Genomic DNA, 17,909 nt, shown 5'->3' with positions numbered 1-17,909 from the left:
GTCGGAGGTACGTAAAGGCCGCGTTTGGGTTTTCTTCGAGCGAATGCCGCGGGGCGGTGTGGCACCGCTCCGCCCCTCCTCTTCGCGCTCGCCGGCCGACAGCTCGCCTCCGAGTGGAGGGCTTTCCCGACGCAATCAGTTCGACCGCCTAGCTCACAGCGTTGCGTCGGCGGAGCGGAGGCCCCGGAGGAGGAGGAGGAGCCGGAGCCGGCCGCGGTGGACGATGACCGGGATCGAGTCCGGGGAACGGCGGGTTCTGAAAATCAGGTAAGACGAAAAACGGAATCCGGAAAATAAGGGCGAGAACGCGGCGGGATCCGAAAACGCGGTCGAGATCGAAGACGGGGGCTTTTGCTTTTTTTTTGTTTTTTTCCTGATCTGGCAGCTTTTCGCACGAAAACGGGGCGGGCGCGGAAAAAACAGCGCACAGCGGCCTCTCGCGGATCCGCGAAAACAAAAAACCGCTCGAATACGTACCTCCCGGGAGGTAAATCGCGGTCCGCAGAAACGTCCGCGGGGTTACGTTTCCACAATGAGCCCGGGTTGGCTGTACCTGAGTTATTACTATGGATTATAGAAAGCGAAATTTAGCGGTTTATATATTAAGTATATTAAAACATGTGCTTGTTTGTTGTACAAATTTGTTATAATGACGATAAATACACATTTGTGGCTTACTTCCGGGTGCAGCTATCTTGCCATTGTGGCTGGTGTATTCTGGGAAATTTTCTTACCCCTTGGTTTCGAGTGTGGTCCTGAAAAAGCTTTTTTCTAAGGGCTATCTACCCCTTTCCCTTAGCCCACGGGTGTCCAAACTCAGTCCTGAAGTGCCGGTGTCCTGGAGAGTTTAGCTCCAACCCTAATCAAACACACCTGAACCAGCTAATCAAGCTCTTACCAGATACTAGAAACTTCCTATCAGGTGTGTTGAAGCAAGTTGAAGCTAAACTCAGCAGGACACCGGCCCTCCAGGAGCATGTTTGGACAACCCCTGCCTTAGCCCCACAGAATTTGGACACCCCTACCCCTTCACGGGAACGGGGGAAGAGCTAAGGGGCAGAATTGGGATTGGGCCTAAAGGCTGATTTATACTTCTGCGTCAAACGCCCACGTATGCTACGTCGTTGACGCATAGCCCTTCGCCGTGGCCGTCGGCGTCACTGACGTGCACCTCTCAAAAATTGTAACTACACGTCGCAACGACGCGTAGCGCAAGCTCTGTGATTGGTCGACTTGGGAGCGCTGACAAGTCTGGGCGGGACCGAGAGCCGCACGAATGGTGCGAGCTGTACGCGAGCCAATTGGAGCGATTGTTTACAAGTGTGGAGTCCTGTGAAGGAGCTCCTGATGGAAAGTTTTGTTTTGTGTTTACCTCATAGTTAAAGTTGTTGAACGTCCGCCGGTTCCTGCCTCAACATGAGTGAGTTTGAGCCACTTGTACATCCAGGAAGTGTTCAGGAAAAGCAAAACAGCAGAGAAGAAACTCGACACAGAGAAACATTAACACCTCACAGCCAACTAGCGTTTCGGGAGTGTTAATTCAGACCAACAGAGACAGCGCGCAGAAGTATAAATGCACAGCTACGCGCGTTGCATGCGCCGTGGGTCACGCCGGTCACTTGACTCAGAAGTATAAACCAGGCTTAAGGCGCACTAGTGCGTTTTAGTTTTAAAACGGCGTTTTACATCAAATCCGCTCTCGCGTCCACACTAGCGTTTTACCTAGCGTCTCTGAACATATCTCCATCCACACTACGCCACCAAAAACGTATATCACGTGACCATTTGCGCACTCTGGGCATGCGCATTCTAGTATAAACAGAAAGCATGCTTCTCGCTCGGCATTTGGTTATTGTTAGTCAACAAACACCAGTTGAACATTAAACGCGATGGCAAAGAAAGCAAGAGATGTATTTTTGTGGACAGACGACGAGGTCGAGTTGTTACTAAACGTAACAAATGAATAACTGCACAATGGCGCCTAAAACAGACAATAGTGCAAACAACGCTCACATTTCTGTGCCCATGTAGTTGTTTACAGTACTGTCTTCCGGTAGCGTTAAAGCCATGTGTTGTAGTCATGTGATAGAGGCTTGACCAATAAGGGAAGGATACAGTGACGAAGGCAATGACACAAAAGCCCCAATCAGCTAGCGAATCTCAGCAGCCCCGCCTCCGTTTTTAGATGTCTCCGTTTTTCCTCATCCACACAAAGACGGAGCAGCAGCATTTCAGAATGAAAACGGCCTCTCCAGCGTTTTCAAAACGCTCCGTTTTCGGCGGTCAAGAACTCCGGCGTAGTGTGGACGGATGGCGTAACCGTAGAACAACGTATGCGTTTTAAAACGAAAACGCATTAGTGTAAATGTGGCCTAAATCAGCCTTTAATGCATTGAGTGTGTTCATATGGTTTGTTCATCTGTTTGCCTATATCACCAATAAGGCGTATCCAACCATTTTAACATAATATTCATTGATTTTAGTGATTGATTAATGTGAAAGGTCTTGTGTAGGGATTACAAGTGTAAAAAACCTGAATAAAATAACGTGCCTTTTATTCACATATATCTGTTTTTCCTCCTTTGAGAAGTGAAATAGTGACTATAACTTGTATGAGTTTGGATGATCTCATTCATTCTCGCAACTAAAATGTAAGTTTAAAAAAAGGGGGCCATTTTTAAAGGAACGGTACGCCCAAAAATGAAAATTCTGCCATTATTTCCTCACCCTTCTCTAACCTGAGTTTCTTTCCTCTGTTGAACATGAACATATTTTAAAGTACGCTTGCATAGTTCCATAGTAATTGTTTGTCCTACTATAGGTGAAATAGATGCCAGCAACCAGCATTCTTCAAATTATTTTCTTTTCGACAGAAACACATAAACTCATAAGGGTTTAAAACCACATGAGGGAGAATAAAAACCATAGCTTTTATTCACATATATCTGTTTTTCATCCTTTGAGAGGTGATCTAAACGCTTGTGGCTTGAAACAAGCTGAAACTTGACAGGTCTGTACTACAGTTTTATGAATGTTTTGCCCTCCAGGTCACATGACTGAAAACTATTAATAGATCCTGCTGCATGTGAGACTACAGTTAATCACTTTTCTGTGCGTGACATTGACATTACTGTACAGAATGTATTTTATGCATTATTTTGAGCCTAACCAGCACTAGTTTTGTGTTTAATATAACACAAGTGAGGTCTTAGGAGTGTTACGATTAAGTTTTAAAAGTTTAATTTCAGTTTGTTTACAAAATGGACAAATACATAAACATTCATAGCCCTTTTAAAGCTGAGGTATGCAGCATTTATTCTGTGTCATAATAGTGTCTTCTTTCTGGCTTAATACAGTATAATAATGCTGGGTTGTTTTAACCAATCGTTGGACCATGCAGAGTTGCAACGTCATCATTCAGGTGGTGGTGTTGCTGTCTCTTTAAGGATCCGGCTTGTTGAGACGTTAGTAGAGTTTGTTCCTGAGGCGGTCGAGTATGCTGCTGTTAACACAGAACTTCACATGATTTCAAAGAAAAGTCTATTTTGGAGTCACACTTCTCAGGTATAACCAAACCCAGCATTATTATAGAGTGCATGTAAAGACAAGTATAGTGAGCCATTCATACGCTGTCAGAAAAAAGGTACAGTGAGGGTAGAATTTTGCTCCTATAGGGGAACAAAATATATAATTGTACCTTTAAAGGTCCCAAATTGGTCTTTAGGGTACAATTTTGTACTCAAATTGGCTTTACAGGTACAAACGTTCAGATTTAGATTTGAAAGGTACATTTTTGTACCTTTATAGCACATTAAAAGTGCTACACTCACAAAGTTGGTTCTATCTACTTTAAATAATTGCAATCTAGTTAATTTTATTTGTTTTATACCAAAAAAAAATTAATTTGCTTCCTCTTTACTTAAAATATATCAGTTTTTATATAACTGTATATTTTGAATAAAACTAATGCAATTTATTTGAGTAGATTTTTTTACGTGGTTATTGTGTAGAATAAATGTTATAAAAGTGAGTTGACACAGACAATTTATTAGAGCAGCTGTCGATGTGGGCAGGTGTTCATAAAACGTGATTTTTATAGTTTTGCGTGACTCCTTTTTCATTGCCCGGGATTTAGCAGGCAGACGCAGCTTCTGCAATGGTCGACATTAACTGCTCCCAGCAGCGGATCTGATTAACACGGTAAGTTGCAAATTTAGCCGAATGATAATTGTAAAGTCATGCAAAACTGCTGTCTTCGCTAGGCAGGTGAGGTTTTAGCTTTGTAAATTGTACTGTAGCCTCAGGTATGTTAACAGTTAGACTGCTCTCACATGGAAAGCTAAGTTGGCTAACGCTAACCAACGCTAGTTTATGCTAATGATTAAAAGTGATATTATTGAGAAAAAATAGTGAAAGTAGTTTTAAAACACTTAGGTATAACTAACGTTGCAGAACCGATTAACAAGGTCACTGGTGGGCGGTCGGGGTGTGGGGGTTCAGTTTGCTAGCGCTAACTTAGCTAAAGTTAGCTCACCTAAGTTATAGCAGCACATTAAGGATGGATATTAAATGCAGAAACGTATGCAACAGTTAAGTAGTTTGTGTTTAACGTAAGAGAAAGTATAACTTAAAGTTTGTGTTTTAGAGATTTAGTCCATAAGTTTTTTAATGCTGCATAGTGAATAAATTACAGATTTACAATTTATTTTAACTTAAATTACATTTACTACTGATGTTTACAGAACCATTTAAACTGTATGCACCTCATTCTAAAATGCATTTTCTTGGTCTTCAGATACCAAAGTGATTTTGTTACCTGTGGATCTTCAAACTTCACATCCAGGTAAGAAAAACATTAGATACAACTACAGCTATAATTATTTGCAGGCAAGTAAAACATTGGTAAAATTGCAAACAATAGTGGGCTCCATAGAATTAACTTACATTTGATATTTGAAGTGCAACAGTAATTTTTTACTGTTTTTTTTACACAGATATTATGTGTGCAACAGTAAAAACAGTATAAAAATATCCTAATGCAGTTTCTTATTATCTGTCAGTCTTTCAATAAAGCTAACTGATAACACTGAATCACTGAACTGTCATTTGCCAGTGACATTAAATTTGAAGAAAAAGTCAATTAAATGTAGCTTTAGCAAAAATTTAATGTAAACCTTAATGTAATGTGTAAAATGGCAATGTATTTATTTATTTATTTAATAAAATTTGTATTATGACGTGCAAAGTTTGGTGCAAAATGAAGATGACATTTAAATTATAGAACTTGTATTCTATAATTTTCATATAGCCATTTTCAAACAGTTTTAATATCTAAATTAAATACACATTCTTATGCTTTATAAGTTGCCAAAATAAACAAAAAATGTAATACCTAAATTTTAACAATTCTTTGATTGACAGGAAAACACAATGACATGCACTGTTACACTGAGTAAAATCACAGTTTTCTTTAAAATTTGATAACTAAAAACACCTGGAATAATGTAATTACACAACCTCTATAACCTTTTTTTATTTTTTAAATAGAAGTTAGGTAATTTTAACTAAGGTAATTTTTAACTGATAAACTAAGGTGTTTCATCCATGCATCATTCTCACTGGACTTTTGTAACTTCACTTGTAGTTATTTCCTATTCAGTATTTAGCTATTTAATGTTGTTTGGTAGCAACCACCTGAACTCCTGTTTCTTTTTGTCTCTATCAATAGAGTTGTGAGGAATCAGAGGTGCATGCGGCTGCCCACGGGAAAAATTTGCCATCAGCCCAACACAGTTTGGATTATCATAGGACTGTCAGAGGTTTGCCAAACCTGTCAAATGCATGATGGCTCCTGTTTGGACTTACCGATGTCATCGACTTCAAGTATCCATCAAAACTGTATACATTTGAGATATATTAGAGACTCTTTGTGGGACTGGACATTATGCATCCTAAATCTTCATCAAAATATGCAAATCTCCTCACTGAGTTGCCTTGGATGATTTCTCAATAGGATCTGGTATTATTAATGTTTTTATTTATGTATTGTGTATGTGTAGCCACATTAATGGCCTATTTTGTAGTCACTATTAAAAGGAACACCGATTGATATTGAATACATGTTATGGTCTTTAATCCATCTTCCCATTCTTATTTAATTGTTATTGACAGGAAAGTCTGTTTATCTGTTTTTACTAGTGTATATTGTGCTTACAATATAGAAACGAAGATTTATTTTCTGAGGTTACAGCCAGAAGTCAATTAAATTAGTTTTAAATGACATATGCATGGTTAATTTTATTTAGATCATTAAGTTCATAATACTTAATTAAAATGAGTACAGTCAACATATAGCAATGTATAAGTAAGTTAAGTTTAACAAAAAAAGTAAGTTTATCTGATTTGAGTAATTTTAGAAATATTAGTTGGCTCAACTTAATTTTATTGCATTTGTTTTAAGCAATGTTTTAGTGTTTAAAATACTTTAAAAAGGCTGGAAGTTGAATCAACCTAAAACGTCCGATGCAACCACTTGCCTCACTTTTTATAAGTTAGATCTAAGTAACATTTTTTACAGTGCTTAAGACCTATGTGGCCCCTTTTATTTACCAAAGGGCAGCTCGTTTGAGAACAATGAATAAATAATGAACTAATTTTGGTGAATCAGTGACTATAACTTAAATTAATTTGGAAGATCTCATTCATTCACACAACTATAATGTATGTGTAAAAAAGAGGCCATATTTAAAGGAATAGTACGCCCAAAAATGAAAATTTTGCCATTATTTACTCTACCTTCTCTAACCTGAGTTTCTTTCCTCTGTTGAAGTCGAATATTTTGAAAATTGAGTTCCATAGTAATTGTTTGTCCTACTATAGGTGATGTATGGAAAGCACATAAATATCATAGTTTGACCTACTAATCAACCTCAACTTTGATTGCATCCCTAATCCTGGTTCAGAAATCTGTTACTTTGAAGTGAATGTTCTGAGAGTTTGGTTACAAATAATTGGACGGCAAACAATATCTTAGTTTTATTAAGGAAAACAATACACAAATGTAAAGTTGTTTAGCCTATAAATCAAAAACAGTACTGAAGTCTATATTTTTACCAACCCAACAATTTTAAATAAAACGAAATGTCATTAACGTTCAATCTCTTTAAAATCAATTCTTATTGACATATCGTCATCTTAGGGTGCTTCGCATCTGTAGTTCGCTTCATTTGGTCCGGACCAAGCACAATAAATGATACATTGTTGTATCTTCTGCCGTCTTTGGGTCGTTTTCACACCACACTGCTGGCTTTGGTCCGAACCAGTTAAAACGAACCAAAACGCAGTCATCTGACAAAATCCACATCTCTCATTGGTCAGATGTTGTTGAACATATTTCCTAATCTGCTTATTGATTGGTCAGAATTCACGGGCGGGGAAATGCCAATAAACAACAAACAATAAACAAAACCGGCAGACACAATGTGGTTTTTACTATGGAGGGACGACTGCGCTGACTGATTTTATGCCTGCTTTAGACAAACTATACATTTCAAGAATGAAGTGCGGCCGCGGCTGTATGAAAACAAAGTTTTAATGCATCGCTCGTCACTTCAGGAGCCGGCGTAAATTAATTTAGCTACACTGTGACATGGTCATCTTGCGGAAATATTACCAACGATCCATCAGGTAATGCTTTCCCCTCTCTCTGTTGGTAAAGCGCTGTCAACAAATATTTTCCTCCATATCCCATAATGCACAGCGCATCGGCCTACGGCAGCTGAATTAGTCCAAAAAGTGCAGTTCTTTTTGCGGTTGGACCTGTTTTAGTACGGATCATATTCTCACCACCAATGAATCACTCCAGGGTTCGTTTGAAAGTGTACCGAGACCACCTCTTCAAGCAGGTCTCCGTACGCTTATTTGGTCCGCTTTTGGTGCGCACTCGAGTACGATTGCTGCATTCTCACCTGCCCAAACGAACCATACCAAAAGGGAAAACGAACTCTAGTGCGATTCAATCAAACTAAATAAGGCAGGTATGAAAGCACCCTTGAATTTTAAGGTTCTATTTGACATTTTTGTTCAAATTGAGTTATTGACATATTCTTATTGCTATGGAAAAAAACTTTGAAGCTCAAAATCTCAAAATTATTCAGAATGCAGATATAACCATATAATAAGGTGACGATTACAATTTCCCACGACTCAACAATCACTGTAAAAATATCAATATGTTAACAGTTTCCTGTATTATTTTAATCATGGATTTTCATTTATTTATGCTTTTGAGTTGCATTATGGGACATCGATCTTTGCTGCATCAACCAATAATGTAGAACATTTTGAAAAAGTCACTTTTATTGAAATTTTTAATAGTAAGTAATGTTTATATAACGCATTTATCATGTATGGCCATACACCCAAAGCGCTTCACAATCATGAGTGGGGTCTTACCCCACCACCATCAGTGTGCAGCATCCACTTTAATGATGCGACGGCAGCCACAGGACAACGGCACCAGTGTGCTCACCACACACCAGCTATAGGTGGAATGGAGAGACAGTGATAGAGCTAATTTGATGGATGGGGATGATTGGGAGGTCATGATGTAGGGAATTTGGCCAGGGTTACACCCCTGTCTGGCACGCTCCTCAAATGGTTCAGATCTTACCTTAGGGGAGAGGTTACTACGTCAGTATAGGTGACCATAGGTCGAGGTGGACACCCATGAGATGTGGAGTCCCACAAGGCTCGATTCTTGCACCTCTCCTATTCAACCTTTATATGCTCCCTCTGAGCCAAATAATGAGAAAGAACCAAATCTCCTACCACAGCTATGCTGATGACACTCAGATCTACTTAGCCTTACTGCCTAATGACTACAGCCCAATTGACACCCTCTGCCAATACACTGATGAAATGAACAGTTGGATGTGCCAAAACTTTCTTCAGTTAAACAAAGAGAAAACTGAAGTCATTGCATGTGGGAACAGAGATGAGGTTCTCAAGTTAAATGCGAACCTTGGAACTAAAGGTCAAACATCAAAAAATAAGGTCAAGAATCTTGGTGTGACTCTGGAGTCAGATCTGAGTTTCAACAGTCATGTCAAAGCAGTCAGTAAATCAGCATACTATTATCTCAAAAACATAGCAAGAATCAGATGCTTTGTTTCCAGTGAAGACTTAGAGAAACTTGTTCATGCTTTTATCAGCAGCAGCGTGGATTACTGTAATAGACTCCTCATTGGCCCTCCCAAAAAGACAGTCAGACAGTTACAGCTCATCCAGAACGCTGCTGCCAGGATTCTGAGCAGAACCAGAAGATCAGAGCACATCACACCTGTCCTCAGGTGGTTACACTGGCTCCGAGTTACATTCAGAATAGATTTTAAAGTATTATTACTGGTCTATAAATCTCTAAATGGTCTAGGACCTCAATGCATTACAGATATGCTCACTGAACACAAACCCAACAGATCACTCAGATATTTGTAAACATATCTAAAAGTTTGACATATTGTCTGAGTTAGGGTTGTAAATCATGATACAATAACCTGGTAATAAACTGACAATAATTGATCTCTAATTTTATTAAATTCTCTTCAATTTAATTCATTCATTCATTCATTTACTTGTCGGCTTACTCCCTTTATTAATCAGGGGTCGCCACAGCGGAATGAACCACCAACTTATCCAGCAAGTTTTTATGCAGCGGATGCCCTTCCCGCCACAATCCATCCCTAGGAAACATCCACACACACATTCACACACACACTCATACACTACGGACAATTTAGCCTACCCAATTCACCTGTACCGCATGTCTTTGGACTGTGGGGGAAACCGGAGCACCCGGAGGAAACCCACGCGAAGGCAGGGAGAACATGCAAACTCCACACAGAAGCGCCAACTAAGCTGAGGTTCGAACCAGCGACCCAGCGACCTTCTTGCTGTGAGGCGACAGCACTACTTACTGCGCCACTGCCTCGCCCTCATTTTAATTAATATTGTACTTAATTTTAGACTTACTGTAACTATCTGTATATTATTTCTTATATTGTTTAACTACTAAACAAAAAAATACACCTGACAAAGCAGAGATCAGGGTCTCAAAATCCAGTTCATAACTGTAAATAAAAAGCAATCACAAAATACAAACCCTTTTAAATAACAGATATTTTCTACAAAGATGTTTCGGCTGTCATAATATGTGATATTTGATGTCGTCTTTCACTGAAGACTTGTCAAAGCAGTTCTCATGTCACTCCTGACAATATTCTGGAACCGAACCAATGTCTAGTCAATTATCGTAAATGCTGTTTTATTCTGGCACTAACCGTCCAGACACACCTCTTTTCAAAACTTTATTAGCCTATATATTCCCACGGATCTTCAAAGACAATGGCACTTTGTAAGGATCCTTAACAGAAGCAGAGTTTGGTACCTTCACCCTCACTGCATTAATTATCCAGCACGAATAGAGAGCAGCATATTGTTGGGTCAAAGAGCAGATATATGAAGACACGTCCTTCACATTCAGTAAAATGTCCTTTAGAGGGGTCATGAAGTCCTTTTCTTTATGCAACAACAAGATGTTCCCTATTAAAAGCCTTCATGCCATTAAAAGCGCATCTATTCGTCTTTCATTCATTCGGCTTAGTCCCTTCATTTAATAGAGATCACCACAGCGGAATGACTGTGGAGTCATGCATACACTCTCACACAGTCAGTTTTGTTTACCCAACTCACCTATAGCGCATGTGTTTGGACTGTGGGGGAAACCCAAAGGAAGCCCACGCCAACACGGGGAGAACATGCAAACTCCACACAGAAATGCCAACTGACCCAGACAGGACTTGAACCAGCAACCTTCTTGCTGTGAGGCAACAGTTCTAACCACTGAGCCACCGTGTCGCCTTTATATTTTATGTGACGTACACATATAAATTTCATAAGATCGACTCTTATGACTGGTTTTGTGGTTCAGGGTCCCAAATTTGGCCGATCAAACGTTTTGCATGATAATACCATTTCCTCACACAGGTTTTGTGGTTAGTGAAATTTCGAGGACATGACTGTGAGGTCATGAATGTGAGGTCAGATAGTTCCCCTTACAATTTTAAGAGCAAAATCCAGTCATCATAACTCAAAGTTACACAACTGCCCAATTGAGGGTGAAAAACCACCCCACACAGATTTTGCCGTTCAGTGAAATTTGGAGTCATTGTATTTTGCATGCACAAAAGTTTTGCATGAGGGCAGTAAAAGTTCACTCTACTGTTGATTGGAAAGCATTTTTGTCTTCAAACCAGACAATTTAAATGCTTTAAATCTGCATGAGCAGCATATTCATCCTCACACAGAACTCCGGATGTCAGGCATTCCCATTTAAACAAATAGACGTAGCATGTGAAAGCAATGGTAAACGTGACCGCACCTTTAAAATCTTATATATGATGGTTCGAAAAGTCCAAATATTAATAAAATCACCCCAAAACTAGCTAAGCTAAAAAAAAAAAAAAAAAAAAAAAAAATATATATATATATATATATATATATATATATATATATATATATATATATATATATATATATATATTTTATATATATATATATATATATATATATATTTATTTATATATATATATATATATATATATATATATATATTTATTATTTTATATATATATATATATATATATATATATATATTTATTTATATATATATATATATATATATATATATATATATTTATTATTTTATATATATATATATATATATATATATATATATATATATATATATATATATATATATTTTTTTTTTTTTTTTTTTTTTCTCCTTTAGCGGCAGTCTTTGACCTTGGGTCACATCCCTGAGTAAGTAGTCTTCGAATTGACTTTCTGCTTATTATAAAGAGGTTGAAGGTGGTTTCTTTCCAGATCTTGCTACTGGTGATTTATTCCTCTTGATGCTGCTTTTGAAGCCCTGTCCTGCCATGAAGTAGAGGATGGGGTCAATGCAGCTGTTGGCGCTTGCCAGGGGTCGAGTGATCTTATAGGCCATGCTGGCGATCTCCAACATCGAGCAGCTCACCTGTTTATCGAGGTAGCGAAAGCCGTAGTATATACTGCGGTTCACATGGAAGGGCAAGAAGCACAGCATGAACGCCACAAGCACAATTATAATCATCTTCACCGACTTCTGCTTGGATTTCTGCGACATTGGACCATCGCCAACACCTGGCTCACGAAGTTTCTTAACCATCATCGCGTTGCAGACTAACACGACCCCAAACGGCAGGACAAAGAGCAGGAGCATCACCACCGAGCTGTAGACCAGAAAATCATTGAAGAGCTCCTTGCTTGTCGTGTCATAGCAAACCATCGTATCGCTTTTCATCCTGGAGAAATAAAGGATCGGGGCTTGGAAGATGAGCATCGTTGCCCAAATGCACAACGAGATGAAACGAGCACGACGGGCATTCGTCCAGGACAAAGACCGCACCGGATGGCAGACGCCTATGAATCTGTGCACGCTGATGCAGCTGAGGAACAGGATGCTTCCGTAGAGGTTTGTGTAGAAGAGAAAGCGGATTAATTTACACATCAGTTCACCAAACGGCCATGCGTTCTCATCGGCGTAGTAGTAGATGAGAAACGGAAGAGTGAGGATGTAGAGCGTGTCACAGGCGTTGAGATTGATCATGTAGATGGTGTTGGGCTTCCACTGTTTGGTTCGAAATAAGATGACGTACATGGCGGTGATGTTCAGTCCCAGGCCGAACACGAACACCAGACTGTAGCTCACCGGGAGGAGAATGTACTTGAAAGTCTCATCGAATATACAGGAGTACAGATCGCTGGCATTGGCGATGGTAGTGTTGTTGAATGTGGCCATCGTGATCCAGATCTGCAGAAGACAAATGCAATCAAATCAGTCATATCAATGTAAGCAATGAGGTATGAGTTAAACGGGATCTATTATGCACAAATCACTTTTATAAGGGGTTGAAACACAGTTGTGCAGCAGCAGTGTGTGATTATAACCAGCTTCTAATGGTAGAAAAATTATTCATTTATGTTTTTATAATCACACTTGATGTAAAGAAATACTTTGATTGACATTCTCCCTTTGTACATGTCATCAGAGAGGGAAAGCCCCGCCCACTAGTGACAATCTCCCTCATTAGCATAGGATGTTAGTCTTGTTTTTGAATCTGCTGCTATGCTAACACCAGTGGTGTAAAGTAACTGATACCAAATACTCTTCCTTGAGTACATTTTTAGTGCTGTATCTGTACTTTCCTTCAACCTGCAGTCACTACTTTATTTCTGTCTTGTCTTTGGTGATTGGCTAAAGTAGAAAAAATCAGACCTGTGATTCCTGTCCAATCAAATCGCACATAGAAAGTAAATCACATGATACTGAACAACATCAACACATGGGCGCTTTATAAATGCAGCAAACCTTTTAGAAGCATTAAAAATGTCCAAGAAGTTTTAATAGGCTGGATGTCTCTGATGAGAAAATAGATGTCGACTGTAAAAAAAAAAAAAAAAAAAACTGTATGATGTATAATGACTGTATGATGACTGAAATCACCAAACAGCCTCCTTAAACAATCACTAAATGGAACGAAAGAAAAATGGAAGGAAGGACCAAACGAAGGAAGGACTGAACTAATGAAGGAAGGAAGGACTAAATGAGTGAAGGAAGTATTCAAGGAACGACTGAACCAACTAAGGAAGGAACGAACAAAGGACCTAATGAGGGAAGGAACAAAATTATGAATGGAAGAACGAATGAATGAGCGAACAAACAAAGGGAGGAAGGACCAAAGAAATGAAGGAAGGAATGAATAAAGGAAGGAAAGAACAAGGGGCCTAATGAAGAAAAGAACAAAATTATGAATGGAAGAACGAATGAATGAGCGAACAAATGAAGGGAGGAAGGACCAAAGAAATGAAGGACGGAATGAACAAATGAATAAAGGAAGGAAAGAACAAGGGGCCTAATGAAGAAAGGAACAAAAATATGAATGGAAGAACGAATGAATGAGCGAACAAATGAAGGGAGGAAGGACCAAAGAAATGAAGGACGGAATGAACAAATGAATAAAGGAAGGAAAGAACAAGGGGCCTAATGAAGAAAGGAACAAAAATAAAAATGAACGAACGAACGAAAGACCAAATGAATGAAGTAAAGATTCAAGGAAGAACTGAACAAACTAAGAAAGGAACGAACAAAGGACCTAATGAAGCGAGGAACAAAAATATGAATGAGTGAACAAATGAAGGGAGGAACGAAGGAAGGACAGAATGAATGAAGGAACAAACAAGTTAAAGAATGAAGGAGAGAGCAAACAAACAATGGAAGAAAGTTGGAATGAACAAACCCATATAGGAAGATTACTAAATGCACTACAGAATGTTACGTTTACACATCACTGCATAAACTGCATGTAAATGCAAAACGACTTTTTATGGCGTAATATTCAATACTCACTACTCTTGAGTACTTTTAAAATGCCTACTTTTTACTCATACTTTGAGTAATATTTACAACAGATACTTTTACTCTACTCGCACTACATTTTTGTGCAAGTAATGGTACTTTTACTTAAGTATGATTTTTCAGTACTCTTTCCACCACTGGCTAGCACACAGGCATTTGTAGCTCCACCCTCTTTTGAGAATTTAAAGCAAATTTTCATTTAAATTTAAAGCGACAGTCACCAAAAAGACACAATTGCAATCTAAGCCTAAAAGAGTCCGTTTCAAAAAGTTATTATAACTTTTTTTGATTAAATATTTACATTATTTATGGGGCATTTTGAGCTAAAATGTCACATGCACACTCGAACATCTGATACTTATTTTATGTCTTGTATAATGGAGACTAATAGGTGCCCTTCATTATTTTTGATCCCCAGCCTCTGTGGCTAGTAGTTTTCCAACATTACTAGCCACTCGCCATTTTCACTAGCCACACTTTTCTTGTTGGGGAAATATATTTTGCTTAAATTTGACTTTGACATGCTAAATGACTTGATTTAGATGTTGTTATGTCCACATGCCTTCTCATTCATTTGACTTCTTGTGTGTATTGTGTATTAGCTCGCTCAGTGTGCATGAGCAAATGGGTTGTGTCGCAATGCAATCAGTTTTTTATTTCACAGGACTTTTCAGGGCTTAAAATTAAGGTTCTATCAAAATTATCTCTGACCCCACCAGATAAGTATTTCTTAGCCACAATGCACTTTTTAATTCAATAAAATAAAAAATAAATAAAAAGTAAAAAAAAAAAAAACATCTGGATCCAAATCCAGACATCTAAAAAATAGTTAATGTCATGTATCTAAAATATGCACAGTAATCTGTCCTGGCTAAAATCCCAGATCAGCAGTTAACTACACATAAACGGGAAGCAATCTCCCATTAAAGCAGTGTTATTGTAAATAAATCAAAATTAAAGCATATTAAGAAAATAACTGTAAGCAAGAGAAAGCAGGTGAAACATACCGTGTTTGATAATGAAAGGATGTTCACGTGCACACGGTTAATGTTCGGCCTGTTAATAATATCTTCTTAGAATAATTGAAATGAAAGCAGAGACCACTACTGCTTACAAAAAAAGATGTGTATTTTTGATCTTGAGCTCTTGAAAGCAGCAGGACTGTGGGTGCACGATCATCGCTCTTTGTTCAGTCTATTTCAAAGGAAACCTATCGCACCAGTTGTGCTTCCTTTAGGCACGGTTGCTTTACGCAAGAAAACGGGAGCACACGCGCGCTTTTTATCAGTTGCGCGCTCCACATTAGCTGTTGATCATGCTGTATCTCACCATTCTTCAGGATTCTTATATCACATTTGCACGAATATTGGGCCATGCTTATTGTCGAACCCTGCATTTAAGAAAACTACAATTTTAAAATGATTTCCAACCAGCCAAAGTGGCTAGTGGAGGTGTCTGTCTAACCTGCCAGAGCTGAAATCTACTTGCATTTTGGGGGTTTTCAGGTGTTAATGTAAAGCCCTGGTCCCCTTTAAAATTGAAGCAAGCCTAAAAAAAGAACACTTTATATTAATATGTGTATTTGTGTATTAAGATGTGTATTTTTAATCTTGAGTTCTTGAAAGCAGCAGGACTGTGGGTGCACGATCACGGTCCAGTCTATTTCAAAGGAAACCTATCGCACCAGTTGCGCTTCCTCTAGGCACGGTTGCTTTGCGCAAGTAAACAGGAGTACGGGAAGCAAGCCTAAAAAAGAACACTTTGTATTAATATGTAAAAAAAAATCATATTCTTATAACACATTAATGTAACCGTTTACATTTGTAAGCCAATTAATTTGGTTAAATCATGTTCCTGACAACACATTCAGCAATTTTCAATTTTTTTTCCTTTGATAACCTGAGGTCACCATAGTAAATAATGGTAGGGTCAACCAAACATTTTTTGTTCATTTAAAATCTGCCCATCATTGACAGTGTTATTATTTCAATATTTACGCGGTTATTGCATGATAAAAACGTAACCACTAGGATGATATTACTGGTTGCAAAAAAAAAAAGATAACAGTACATTAGATGGAAGAAAGTTTTCCAAAGGTGGCTCAGTGTATTCAGACACTAAAACAGGTCTATGTAATGGAAAAAATTACTGCATGTCTACAAATGAAGACTGATACTTTTCTGAAGAGGTGGAAAAGTATTACAACATATTTAGAAATGTATATTTAGAGGTTACTTAACCTATCATCAGTACAACTACAATGCAAGTCAACGTACAGTTGAAGTCAGAATTATTAGCCCCCCTGTTTATTTTTTCCCGGTTTTCTGTTTAACAGAGAGCAGATTTTCTCAACACATTTCTAAACAATAGTTTTAATAACTCATCTCTATTAACTGATTTATTTTATCTTTGCCATGATGACAGTAAATAGTATTTGACTAGAAATTTTTCCGGACACTTCTATACAGCTTAAAGTAACATTTAAAGGCTTAACTAGGTTAATTAGGTTAACTACGCAGGTTAGGGTAATTAGGCAAGTTATTGTAACACTGGTTTGTTCTGGAGACTCATGAAAAAAAGTCAGCTTAAAGGGGCTAATAAGTTTGGCCTTAAAATGTTTTTAAAAAAAATGTATAAAAAAATTGTTTTTCCCGAAATAAACCAAATAAGACTTTCTCCAGAAGAAAAAGTATTATCAGACATACTGTGAAAATTTCCTTGCTCTGTTAAACATCATTTGGGAAATATTTAAAAAAAGAAAAACTAATTCAAAGGGGGGCTAAAACGGCTAAAAAGGGGGGCGTTTAAACTGTATATTTAGAGGTTACTTAACCTATTATCACTACAGCTACAATGCATCACAACGTAACTTAATGTACAAATGCATCCCCTGTAAAGTAATTATGATGGCAATACCTTCTATTTATTTTAATTTTATTTTATTATTTTCTTTTAATTGATTTTTAAAAAATCTAATTTCATTATTACTTTTTCATGTATCCCCTCATCTGTAAGGGGTTAAATCGTTTGGGAATGGGTTGTTTTGTAAAAAAATATATTGAAAAATCTTAAATAAAAAGTAAAAAAAAATAAATAAATAAAACTTATTCTCTGTGGTTTAAAAGCATAAAAATAAGGGTCGCTTCTCCTGGGGAAAAAAATGTTGGGAACCACTTGGTTAAAGAAATAGTAGAGCCAAAAATACATGTCATCATTTACTCTATCAGTGTATTTATTATCAGTATCTATTGAACACAAAAGAGGATATTTTGAAGACTGCCAGGTAGAAAATAGTGAGGAAAAGAATTACTAGTAACTCCCAGTAATCAGCATTCTTCAAATTATCTTCTGTTGTGTTCATCGAAAGAAACTCAAATAGGTTTTGAAGAAG

General features: G+C 37.8%; 1 protein-coding gene across 3 annotated transcripts in view; it reads right to left on the bottom strand.

Annotated features, from left to right (window-relative positions):
• Window positions 1-11,836: 11,836 nt before the first annotated feature.
• The window catches only part of p2ry2.1 (purinergic receptor P2Y2, tandem duplicate 1), a 13,145-nt gene continuing 7,072 nt past the window's right edge, over window positions 11,837-17,909 (bottom strand). For 2 of the 3 annotated variants that reach the window (XM_087292937.1, XM_087292936.1), the window contains exon 2: window positions 11,837-12,913. In XM_087292937.1, the coding sequence (XP_087149063.1) occupies window positions 11,912-12,901 (990 nt within the window). In that variant the 5' untranslated portion in view covers window positions 12,902-12,913 and the 3' untranslated portion in view covers window positions 11,837-11,911. Of the gene's footprint in view, window positions 14,016-14,143; window positions 15,811-17,909 lie in introns of those variants that run through there. The other variant, XM_087292938.1, reaches the window with a different exon arrangement.

The sequence above is a fragment of the Danio rerio genome, chromosome 18 (assembly GCF_052040795.2).
Source record: "Danio rerio strain M-AB ecotype USA chromosome 18, GRCz13ab, whole genome shotgun sequence".
Taxonomy (NCBI): Eukaryota; Metazoa; Chordata; class Actinopteri; order Cypriniformes; family Danionidae; genus Danio; species Danio rerio.
The sequence above is the reverse complement of the archived record's forward strand: the minus strand, read 5'-3'. Positions and strand labels throughout refer to the sequence as shown.